This window comes from Prinia subflava, chromosome 9 (assembly GCF_021018805.1).
Source record: "Prinia subflava isolate CZ2003 ecotype Zambia chromosome 9, Cam_Psub_1.2, whole genome shotgun sequence".
Lineage (NCBI taxonomy): Eukaryota > Metazoa > Chordata > Aves > Passeriformes > Cisticolidae > Prinia > Prinia subflava.
This window is the reverse complement of record NC_086255.1, coordinates 28,106,862-28,119,440: the sequence shown is the minus strand read 5'-3', so window position 1 is coordinate 28,119,440 and position 12,579 is coordinate 28,106,862. Positions and strand designations below refer to the sequence as shown.

Genomic DNA, 12,579 nt, shown 5'->3' with positions numbered 1-12,579 from the left:
AATACAGCAGGAAATTGATTTTCACCTACTCACTTGCCCATCTCTGTTAAAGTGATTTTTATTTCAAGTTTTTATTAAATGCTAAAATAACTATCAAAAAAACACTGACATGTTTCTGATTGACATATAAAAGGGGAACAGGAGGAAAACTGGCCTGCTTCCCACCTGCATGCTGCCACACAGTGTCATGTCAAGCTAAGCAAAACACCACCAAGGCTTCCCTACAACTTCTCACAGCCAATAATTCAGTGCAGACTGAGGCTTCCCCAGAGCAGCATCAGGCTCTTTGCTCCAAGAACTAACCCTGGCCCATACTGACTCTAACAAATTGACCATTTCACAGGGTATTCACAGCTAGTCCTAAAGACCCTACAAAAATTAAGGCAAACGTGTGCAGGATGAAGAGGTCCTGAAGCTCAAATTAGAGGTCAAGGTTAACATCATAGGCAATGTATTTATTCCTAGTTTTGATCAATGTGTATCAAAACCTATGTACTAAACACTTAAACTAATTAACAGAGTATGTAAAAGCAATAAGAGCAGCAGAGTAAAAGACATCAGTTTTACAAATCAAACTTTCAGGCTGTACATAAAAAGCTCTAAATCACGAAAGATGGAAATGGGAAAGCTGCCCATATGGATATGGCTTTGGAATTTTTATTGTTTCCATTTCCAGGAAGGGATTTTTAGCCTGGAAAGGGTGAGAACACATGCACGTATGCACATACACACTACATCTTTTTTTAACCTTCCCTTCACTTGAAAAGAACTAAGAAGGTTCTTAAAACAAGGGTTCAAGCAAATATTGCAGTATTGTTGCTGCATCCAAAACCTGCATTAAGTGAACCTTCTGCAACAATAACATTTACAGAACTTTGTATTTCATTTACAAATACAGCAAATAAAGTTCAGTGAGAGTAAAAAGCAATCAGATGCCCTTACCTACAGTGAAACACAAGTCGTTCATTTGATTTAAATCTTTTGTTTACCCTCAATATGAATATTAATCAAAGGTCACAGGTAACGCTTTTGTTTTAAATACATAACAAAGTACAGTCAAAAACAAGGAAAAAATTATCTATAGAAGTATCTGTCTCTACAGCATTAATGAATTACACAAATAACGTAAAAAAGTCTAAGAAAAAGTATCAGTGAAAAATGAGGCCCCACAGAACACTGTTCAAAACATCCAACAATATGCAACTCTCCTCTCTGAAAGCAAAATTCTCCTCTTTAGAAGCCAGAAACCCAGTGTACATCCTTGAGTTCTATCATTCTCATACTTGTCTCCTTTATATTATTTTTTCCCCAAGGTAAAAGTACAAAAATTTCTGAGAAGGAAATCCCTCCTCTATTTTAAGGGAGGGTTTAAGTATCAGAATGAAAAGCAGCGAGCATCTCAATTGAGATGGTGGTGGCAAACCACTCCTCTAATGCTTTAAAATGCAAGAGATCTTGCACAGTGCTGAGTACAGCAATAAAGTGGTATAAAGTTCAACTCTATCAACTAAGACTTCATATTACAGGTAAAATCTCAAGATAGTGCCCAGTGTATCAGAAGCAGCACAAGAGAAATTGAAGATGAAATTAAAAAAATCAAAAATCCTTGGAATTACTCCATTGCCTTAGCAGAGCAGTCACTATACTATGGATGGGATAAATGCCTTTTTCCACAAAAATGAAGCCTTCCCACCACTCAGCTCTGCCTGAACTAAGCAAAAAGTTAAGTAAGCATTCTTGATTTACCTTTTCAGAGAAACTGATCCAACCTAAATAGCCTTCCTTCCACTGGGTGGGGTTTGCCAAAAGGGAGACAAAGTCTCAGTCCCAAGATTTCCTGCAAATGTTAACTTGCACTGACATCCTTTCAGCCCTCTAATCCACACTGCCCTCTCCAAGCAGTCACTGCCTCCTCCTGGGGAGCTAAAGGAGAGGAAGCTCAGTGTCAATGGGATGCCAGCATTCCCATCCCAGCCTGGAGCTTGAAGCCAGCTCTGGAGATGTATGGCCTCAATATATCCTTGTCACACGCTGTGAGCCAAGCTCTGCATCAAGAGGTTATTTTAATGCTAGTGCAGCTCCTGATTTCCCCCAGAAAAAGTGGAACCCTGCAGCTCCAACTGCTCCTGTGGTTGAAACACAGACACGACCCATGATCGTGTCTGATCACCACCAAGTCATGAGGTCTCACCACCCAGATAAATAACACTGCAAGAAACCAAGAACTGCCATCAGAAATGGAAACACAGCCCTAGGGGAGCTGCAGCTAAAAATAGGCAGCTCGGGAATAGCCATGGCTGAAGACACACAGAAAGCCCTCCAGAAGTGACTCCTGAACAGGGATAATAATTAGCTTGAGACATTTTAGTCCCAGGTCAATGATTAATATTTTTAATGCCTGGAAATGCCCTAAGCCACCTGCATTTGAAGCTCTAGATATCCTTCATATTCAGAGATTAAAAAGTACAACTGATCCACTTCCAGCCTGACCTACTGCAAACAGAAAATTAAATTTATTTGTATCCGAATATACTACCTATACTGGCAAAAAGCATAAATCAACATTGTATTCATATATTCACGTATACAAATATTGTAAAAGTTAGAAGGTTTATCCCCGATCAACATAAAAGATATTTTTCAAAGATACAAGAGAAAACACAGGATGTTGCAAACCAAGATATTTTCCTGTCTTAGATAAGCAAACAGGGCTTGAGGAAGGTTCCTTGCTGCCTTTGCTGCCAGTCTCCCAAATACATAAAAATGCACAATCATTAATAACTACTGCACAGAGGACTTTAACAGAAATATGATTAAAAATGCAGTTAGAGAGACCTATTTTTCACATCTTCAAATAATTGCTGGGGGTTTATTTTTTCACTTTGATTGGGCATTTGTTTGTTTTCTTTTTTAGTCTCTTGCTACTACTGTTTCCAAATACCTGTACTGAGAGATCAACTGTTTTTAAAGGATGGTTTCACCAGATCATGATTCCAAAATGGCCTCAGTAACTTCTATGGTGCTAATTATTTAATAAAATTAGAAGCTACAGTTTAAACATGTTACGTGTAAGCACAGGAAGTAAAATGGAAAGAAACCACTAGTCTTCCTTTAGACTCCTAAGCTCCTAATAATTAACAGAAGAGATTTTGGTACACACATGAAACATTTGTCCACTTGCAACTTCACAACTCCAAGAACTCTCATATCTCCCTCAGGGAATAACAGAGTCAGCAGTCAAGAGAAACATGAGTGTTTAAATCCACTTTTTGCCTAAATCCAGAGATATCTTAAACCCACCGAGTAACTGCAACTGGGCAAATGAATACAAACACCACTTCTGTTTGCTTAAAAAAAAGTACAAAAGAGACCCAAAACATAGAAGACTGTCAAACACCCAGGACCAGTAAAACACACAAGTTACAGCTGGCTGCTGGTGCTTTGTGCTTCCCACAAAACCAAGCAAATGAATTCTAAAGGCCAGGAAAGCCAGAGCTGAGGAGCCCCTGCAGGCACACTCAGCTAACACATCCCTCTGGATAACACTGAAATGAAGAATTTGGATGTGACCTGCAGTCAGGCACCTGTGCAGCGCACCACGAGTGCATCATTCCCAGTCACCACCACAATCAGTCCCACTCTAGCCCAAGAACTCCACTAAAGCCACGGTGCTCACCTACCACCCACCCTACTGCTCCCAGGCCCTTGAGAAGGCTACAGACACACTCCTGTCCTGAGGGGATTCAGAAGGAAGGATTATCATCAGCACTGAGATTCCCAAGTGTTTGAAAAGAAGAAAAGAAACCAACTTGATGATGACAGAGCTGAAAGCAAACCAAAACGCACGGAATTCCTCTCTGTCCACACGGCCGACCCTTGCGTGCTTTGGGTTATGAACTTGCTTACATTTGATAATCGCCACTTTCTGACATTTTATACAAGAGTGCCACACATCTCTGTAGGCCTACAGAAATTATCTGTTCCCTGGAACACTGTCCTGGCTTTGCTGGGGAAAGGGCCTTGCTTCATTTGAGGCATGAACCAGATGCTGGGGAACTTGGTGGAAAAAAATCCACCATCAACTGAAAATGGGCCTTGGATCAAGGACATGTAATAACTTCATATTATGTATTCCTCTCACAGAATAAATTAGAACAACAATTTAGAGAGCAGTGTCCACAAGGATCTTTTACATAAACAGTATGTAACACAACAGCAGAGCGTTCCATGTTTATTTAGGATTACCTGTCACTGAACTGCAGATCCGAGAGCTCTACAGAGAAAACAATGCCCTTATTTACTTATTTCTTGCTAAATTATTAGTAGCTCCCAGTGGTTTTGAAAAATCCTCATTAGATGATGTTAGGTTTTCCCTCATCTGAAGCAGTACTACAAGTCAGAAATATTAGAAAATCTGATATAGCCTTCAGGCTTTTAAAAATGACACTACCACAAGACATTTATCTAATTTTCACTTGAATTCAGGACCAGAGGAAAGGGCACTTCTTCACCAAATCTTCCCTGGTGAAGAAGGGAAGAAATACAGGGCAGAAATATTAACCTGAACTTCACCAGGAATTGGGGCTTATTCTGTAATTCCACAAGCAACTGCATTACATTGTTTCTGCTAAAATGCTCAGTGAAATAATGCATTTTGACATTTAAATCGTTATTAAACTCCAGAAGCTGAAAGTTAGTAGGAACAGTTCACATCCACTGAGATTCTGCTTGATTATAAAAATCCAAGTAATACTGCTTTGTCACATGTTTAAAAACCATCAAAAGACTGCTTAGCTCCAAACCCTTGTATTAACTTTCTTTAAAAGCCTCTGCAGCTTAACAATGCAGGCTGAGTCTCTGTCAACCCCCCAGGCACAGCCTCCTCTCTCTTGGTCTGCAAGCCTTGACATGCAGAATCACCTTCCTGAATTTTTGTCATTTGTCACTTCAACATTCCTAAGAAAACTCCTTCCACCTCACACACCACTGCCAGCCAACAGCTAACCTCAGCACACAGAGTAGTTCATCAGAATACACCAAACGTGGCATTACTAATGCAAATAATGCCCTCAGGTTCTAGATGTGGCCTTTCAAGGATGCACTTCCCCCTCCCTGTTCCACTCAAAATCCTGCCAATAATGTCCTGGAGTCCCATTATCTGAACTGCTTTCAAAATTGCCTTTGCAGCTTTGAGTTCATATCGAGTTGCTGGAAGTGTCCTTCTGCCTTAGTTTGTAACGTGGTTCTAATGCCAAAAATCACTTTCTTCCTCACTGCAACAAACTGACACACATGAAATGAGTCTTCATTTTACCTCCACATACTCTGCCTTATTCATTTCACAGGAGACAGGAAAAATCTAACTCTGATTAAAGGAAACTGCACAGACAGAGACGGTGAGTAAGCTGTGAGCAACCGTCCAAAGATTTCTTCCAGCAAAAGGGAACTCAAAGGAGATCGTTTCCATCTGGTTTTATTAGCTGCAGTACTGTGTGAATGAGCTTAGAATCTTCAGAAATCAACACTGTGGAGCTGATGTTATAAGAATGCCAGTTAAAATGAAGCAGCTTTAACCTATTGCAGCATCCACACTGTGCCTAGATAATTAAGCACAAATAGGACAAGATCTAAATGCCAAGATCACCACTGTATCACCAGTGTGCATAAGGAGGGCACTCATTCACACACTTCAAGTTTAGCTTCTTCTGCTGCCCTATTGAAGTCAACATAGTATTTTCTGCTATTACACTAGTGACTACATAACTGTAAGCTACATCATATCTACAGTAAATAATCAAGTAATGAAGTGCATATGTCAAATAAAGAAGCCATTCAAGAAGAAATATTTTATCCACATCTTTAAGAATTATGAGCAGATTTATCCAAAACAGAGAAAACACTGTGTTAAAATGAATAATGTGTAGAATAAAGTATAGGCTACCATGGCTTAGCTTTGTTTCAGCAAGTGAAAAGTCTCAAAGTATTTTGATAAAATCCTAAGGAGGAACTATTGACACATTCTCCTCTGTGCACATTAATATCAGACAGTCAAGCACAAGCACATTTGGAAAGATAACTCTCACTGTCAGTCAAGAGCAAGATAAATCTGGAAATCCAAACATTTTGGCAGCATATATACTCCTCCTCACCAGCCTTTATCAAGACATCCCACAGTCACATGCAGGGTAAAGAAACCTTTCACATCTTCCTTTCTGGAATGACCACTTAAAATACACAATATACAAATACAGCAAACCACTTCAGTGGACAACAAGTCAAAAAGGCTTTTCAGAATACAGCAAAGTTTACAGTCTGCTCTGTACTAAAGACAAAACAACTCATCATTTTTATTAGCCTGCAGCATGTAGATTTTCATTAACATAATTCATAAATAATGTTCTTCACACTATTCTTGAAAAAAACCCCCAAGAGACCAAAAAACCCCCAATACCATACTGCTTTGTAAAAATAATTTCCAAGTCATTACTCTTGACCATTTCTCTTTGTAGTTTAGTTGCTGCAGGACTCCTTTTTCCAGTCCTTCCGTGCCTCTGTCCAACCACAGACTTTGTTGAATCATTCTGTGGATTGTGCACTTCTTTCTTAAAAGGCCATTGCATTTCTCAACCAAATATTTACGCTTTCAGCAATATCACAAAAAGTCGCAGGTCAGTTTTTTAATAACAGGATGCAGCATTTATCCACAGAAAAAATCCTTAAGATCACCTCAAAACATCTTCTGGGTTAACCCCCACAATTAAGCATAACAAATGTTCATCATCCATATTTTTACATTTTCAGTGAAAGAATTGGTAAAACTGTTAAATTGTTTTTTGTGCATGGATGACAGGAGCATACACCAAAGAACCTGTTTCTCATCTCATTCCACACTTGGCTAGTAGCAGGGAGACACTTTAAATGACAAAATAATTTAAAAAAATTTGATGGATGGGTGGAAACTGCACATATAGAAGTTTAATTAGCTGATCACATGTGTTAGTAATTGGTGTATTTTTTTTCTCTAGTCAGGTGCTGTTACAGAACTGAAATGTCTTTCTTACCTTCTGAAAAAAGTCTTCCCCACTTTTCCCTTTGCCCTCTGCAGCAGCTGTAAAACAAAAGTGGGATCTGGTTACTAAACACACAGGAGAAAATCTGCAGGCTTACATATAGAAATTCTCAGTGAGTACATGCTACTGTAAAATAACAACTCTGGGTGCTTTTTATCACACAATAAACATTTGTCAACAACTGAGTAATACCCAGATTAACCTTTTACAAGTCACTTGCCAAGGACCAAGTCTGAACCCTTGGTATTTGCACATTCAAGCTCTAACACCCTGAAACTTATTTTATCTACAAAACACACACGGTCTAAGTGTAACAATTCAGTCACACTGCATACTTTGCCCTGCAGTTCTACCAACAGCAGGACCAACAGACAGCTAGGAGAGCACAAGGCTTGCTGTATCAAATATCACATTATTCAGTGTTCTCAAGACCAGGACCTGGATTATCTCCCACTTGTATTTAAACCCATAACTGCAAGTTCAGTTAATGCAAATTATCACACTTTAAACTCTTTGCATACAGCTTATGCTGTAGATTATCTGCGTTGGACCAGCAAGCAGTTCCAAACACAGTAGCTCAAACTGATTATGAGGAGGATCATTTCCTTTTCCCTGGAGAAAGGGATGCCCTCAAAAACAACTCCAAGGGTGGAAAAGAGCTTCCTGAATGGTACAGGATGACTGAAACAACTTATACTCCTCATGATAATTTTTGCATTTCTCATGTACAAAACAGACCCCTCGAACTCACCCCGTAATTCTGGATTCAAAGCTATCTTTCAACTGCTCAGCTCTGCCCCCTCCTCCGATTACACAACCAATTCCAAACTCTCAAGGAACTGTTAGTTCAGCTAATGCAGTCTGATAGCAAATGCAAGTGAGCAGATACAGGCTGGAGGCATGAGAGAACTTCTACCCCAGAGGAAGAAGCACCACTACATTGAAATAAGCTTCTCACAATCTCAATAACAACACTCAAATACCCCAGAGAAGAGCACACTAGGCAAGTTTTATCCACTACAGTTCAGAAGTTCATGACTCAACTCCAGGGCAGCCAGAGCAGAGGCAGCAAATGAAGCCTGTCAAGCACTCATCTCGCTGCAGAGCAATTCCAAACTCCCCAGTTCCACATGTCTGAGGAAAAAAGCCATCCCCACCTTCAAAACCCATAGGAGCCTGTATGAGAAGAGCTAACTGGTCCATATTTCACCACAACCATTTCTCTCTGGAAGCAGAGAGAACAACTGGGGAAGGTTTATTTTCCAGATTTACAAACTACTGAGAAGAAAAATAGAATTTCTTGAAGCAGCCCCTGGATAGGTGCACGTTGCTTGGCATGTTCTCCATTAACTCAGGGACAGATAGGAAATGCCTGTGGGAAGTGAGGAGCACCACCACTCTATTTCAAGCAGAAATGGGACCAACATGCTTTTCATCAGAGGGTACACAAGATAAATTAGAGATGAGAACGTGACAGATGTGTGGCTGAAGCCGCAGTTTTGAGAATAGACAGATTTTGTTCCAGCTGCAAATGCATAATTTCCAAACTGAATCCAAACAAGAGATGGCTTAAGATAATAGCAGTGATGCTCTGCAGGGCATGAAGTAGAAATGCTGACAAAGTGGATTCCAAGCTTTTTCATTGTAGGTTTATTTTTAATATGAATCATTCTGGTGACCTGATTTACAGCTTGGCCCCACCAACAACCGATGGCACAACAGATAGAATCCAACAAGCACAGACAAAGTGGCAAAGAAAAGGGAATGGAAACATCCCAAAACGGGTTCACAGGAATAAAACCCACAACAGTGCAGACAATAGGAAAGTTGGAGCAAACGGCACTTCAGAAAAATCTTTGGTCATCAACTAGTGGGTTTAGTTGTTACAATATACTATAAAGATACGGTCTCTCATTAATAAAATGCTTTATGATAACCCATTTGTCAGTCTCATGATGTCTGAAAAGGCAGGGAAGGCTGTATGGTGGTTTTTGCAAAGACACTGAAGGTCTGTGCCTTAGAATAGTTCTTCACATGTCAAGAGATCTGCAATCTGTTTGAATTTTGTCACTTCATGTCCAAGATGCAGCACTGTTTAATCCAGGGAGAGGTATGCCACTGATCTTATTTTCTACATTAAGGTGATCTAGTCATTACCATTTCCATTGCATTGAATTAATTAAAAAAAGATGTGCAGAATTGTGGCTTAAAGTATTTTGTTACACTTAGAATGATATATTTCACTATAAAAGAAAAAAATGCCTAAAAACTGGAAGACAAACTACATGAATCAATGTATTATGTTTCTTTTGAAGTTAGCTATTTTCCAGCTATTGTCTCCCTTTTCCCTCCCTCTTATTATGATATAACTTTTGTGCCAATTATCTACTTACTCATTCATTTTACTTCCTCAATTTCCTCTGGTTTTTATGAGGAGCAATTACAGTTAAAGAAATTTAAATTCTATCAGTAGTTTATGGATTTTGTGATGCTACCCACAATTACCTACATTTGCACGAATGTTCACTCCCAAAGTAAGTAGCTATATTTAACAAAGCTTCCAACACTAAAATGTCTGTAAAATATGACCTGTATTGTAATTACTGTAAAAAAGTGTCTGAAATGTTTATAATTCATGTGAAATGATCTTGGAGCCTTTCTGCTCTCCAAAGCAGGTAAAGGCAGTCCTAGCATTTCTGAAAACAGAAGGAATAGCCAAAACCAAGGGCAAATTTATCCGTTTCTTTTATAACTGAAAAGTTAAACAGATTTTGTTACAGCAAGACAAACAGAGTATCTTTTGCAGGGAAATGAACAAGAGAAGCACTCCAGAGTTAAGAAATTTATGCAGAATCCATTAAAATGCAAATCATTTACAGTGTTCTCTTCAAGCAGATGCAATTTAGCAAGGCATTGAGGTTTACCTCAAATCAGATAAACTGAGATAAAAGCAAACTTGAATTCGTGTTTAGGGAAAATATCTCCTAGGTCATCACATCCCAAGATCATCTTCTCTAAACAAATTTTGAGAGTATTAACCCTGACTCTCAAAATAAACTTCAGCTTTGAAATATCATATTAAGAAGGTCACGATATTTACATCTGACAATGCACTCTGGCAAATTATTTTTGTAATCTTAAAAATAATAATTGGTTTTCAAACTAAGCTTTGTTCAAAAAATCAGGAAGTTTTCAAGTTATCAAACACCAAAGACACCAAGCCTTTTGTGGGAGGCAGAGGGGGCCAGCACTGCTGTACCTGTGCTGCATGGAAGGCACAACTGAGCCCATCTCTACTAAATTCGAAATAAGCTTCCACATTTAAATGGACAAAGCTTTGTGTTTTCTGAAATTAGTGAATTCAGAATACTGCACCAGTGATAAACAACATGAAGTGACATTATTGCCTGGCACATGCCTTAGGAGACCACCCTTCTGCCAGTGGTCCCTGTCCCCAAAACAGGTTTGAGAGAAATCACAAACCAAATGCTAATTAATCCAGTTGTACCAGACTTCAGACTGCCAAACTGTTTCATTTCTGCCAACTCAGGAAATACTGTTTTCTTAGAAAACAGTGTTTACTTTATGGTATTGAATAATCACTTAACCAACCCTCACAAAAACTAGGATTATTTTTACACAAGGTGGCTACATTGGTTTCAGAAATACAGATGAAACCTATGTAAATGTGCATAACAAGCATTTTATATTTTAAGCTATACTCTGTTTATTGTAATTTCTTCCATACCATGAAATATTTTATATCAGATTTTTGCTTTTCAAGACATATTGGATTGCTGAGGTTCCGTCCAATACAAATATGAACCAGTTGAAACAGGTGTTAACTGTTATGGAACCCATGAAGTGCACCATTTGTCTGCTTAATCACCAAATCATAAAAAGGCCCAATTGTAATTTCTAGGTTCACATGGAAAAAATGAATTTGAGCTTTCCCTTCAAATGCTATTTTAGTTATTAAAAAGTTATTACAATACAGGTCATATTTTACAGGAAGGGAACCCAAGATACACTGATTAAGTCAAGTCTTTAAATGAATTACCATAACTTTGCTGATCTCACACATCAGTTTTGTGTCTTATTTTCCAAACTCTTGAAGCTATCAAAAACTCAGGGTAGCTGAGGGTGACTGAGTTGGTGACTTTGCCTTTACATTGATTACTGTCAAAACTTCCTCTGTCTGCACTGAATGACAACATTTTTAAGAGAACAAAACACACATCCTGCTCTTCAGGTGTCAACTATGATGAAACAAAATCATTCCTTGCATCAAAACACTCTTTAACATGACAGATAACTAGGTAATATTTTCATTTTATCAAGACAAATCAACTTAACAAGATTTCAAGAAGCTGTACAATAACGAAGGTAAGTGCTCAATTATCCTTTACTGCTCCTCTCCACTGAATGAGAAAGATTTCATAATGCTTCTGTCAAGAACATCCTCATATTACTTAGGTTTGAGTTTTTCCTGAATCTGCTAGCTACATTACAGTGTTGATTTTCATTCACTCTTCACTTTTTAAGTGGAATGGGCAGTTATTTATTGAAAGCCTGAGCTATTTCCCCAAAGTTACCAAGCTGCTGTCACACACAAAGAACCCCAACCAAAACCTCCTCTCACTGAACCAGAAACCACCTGACAAAGATGTTTTCCTGTGCACCAAGTCAGACACTAACCCACACATGCTCTGAAAGCCTGCTTATATCAAGCCAAGATAAAGAATTCCACCCCCATGACCACAGAGTTAAGCCAAATTGCTGAAAATATGCCTCCAGGAATAAAAAGATAGAGCGTACATTGTTAAAGAAAAAAATCCGACCTTAAATTGAATTTGCTGAAATCCAAACAAAACAATTTTCCATTGCAAAGTCAGTCTTGGTTCCAGTTTTCAGCTTAGGAACTAAGAAGTCAGAGAGACAACTCAACTAAAATATACAGTCTGACAAGAGAAGTAAAAAGGCTTAAACAAGCAAGAAATCTGTACGAAAAATCCAAATATTTGAGACTGTTAGCTGGCTTTTATATAAAATTATGTGTTCTTTCTACTTTATTAATTACAATAAACTTCATAAAATGACTTGTTACACATAGCACTCTCACTATTTCAGAGCCTTATGTGGCTTCATGGAGTTTTCCAGAGTTGATGAATGAAAGTGAGACATTCACATTTTCTTAAACTTATATACAGAGCAATCTCCAGGTTTTGAGGATGCTCACTATAGACAGGTCAGAGTCCACTGATGGTTCCAGCAAAGGACACTGACAAAAGGAGGAAAGCTCCAAAAACCTTGAGAAATTACTGGAATATTCAACAAATGAGAAAAAAGCAAATTATACCTGTCCATACAGCATGCTGATGTAGTGACGAAGTCTGGACCTACATTTTATCTGGAATGCTACAAGAACCATCCACCATCTACATATTTTGTGACAAAAGGACTCTTGAAAGTGTCACCTTTTATTAAGAAGTCAGATAAAAAGTTTTGG

The 12,579-nt window shown here is 38.5% G+C and overlaps 1 protein-coding gene across 2 annotated transcripts in view; it reads right to left on the bottom strand.

Moving 5' to 3' along the window:
* Positions 1 to 12,579, bottom strand: part of BICC1 (BicC family RNA binding protein 1) — an 89,167-nt gene that overhangs the window by 49,064 nt on the left and 27,524 nt on the right. For both annotated transcript variants that reach the window (XM_063406056.1, XM_063406057.1), the window contains exon 2: positions 7,062 to 7,108. In XM_063406056.1, the coding sequence (XP_063262126.1) occupies positions 7,062 to 7,108 (47 nt within the window). The remainder of the gene's footprint in view (positions 1 to 7,061; positions 7,109 to 12,579) is intronic.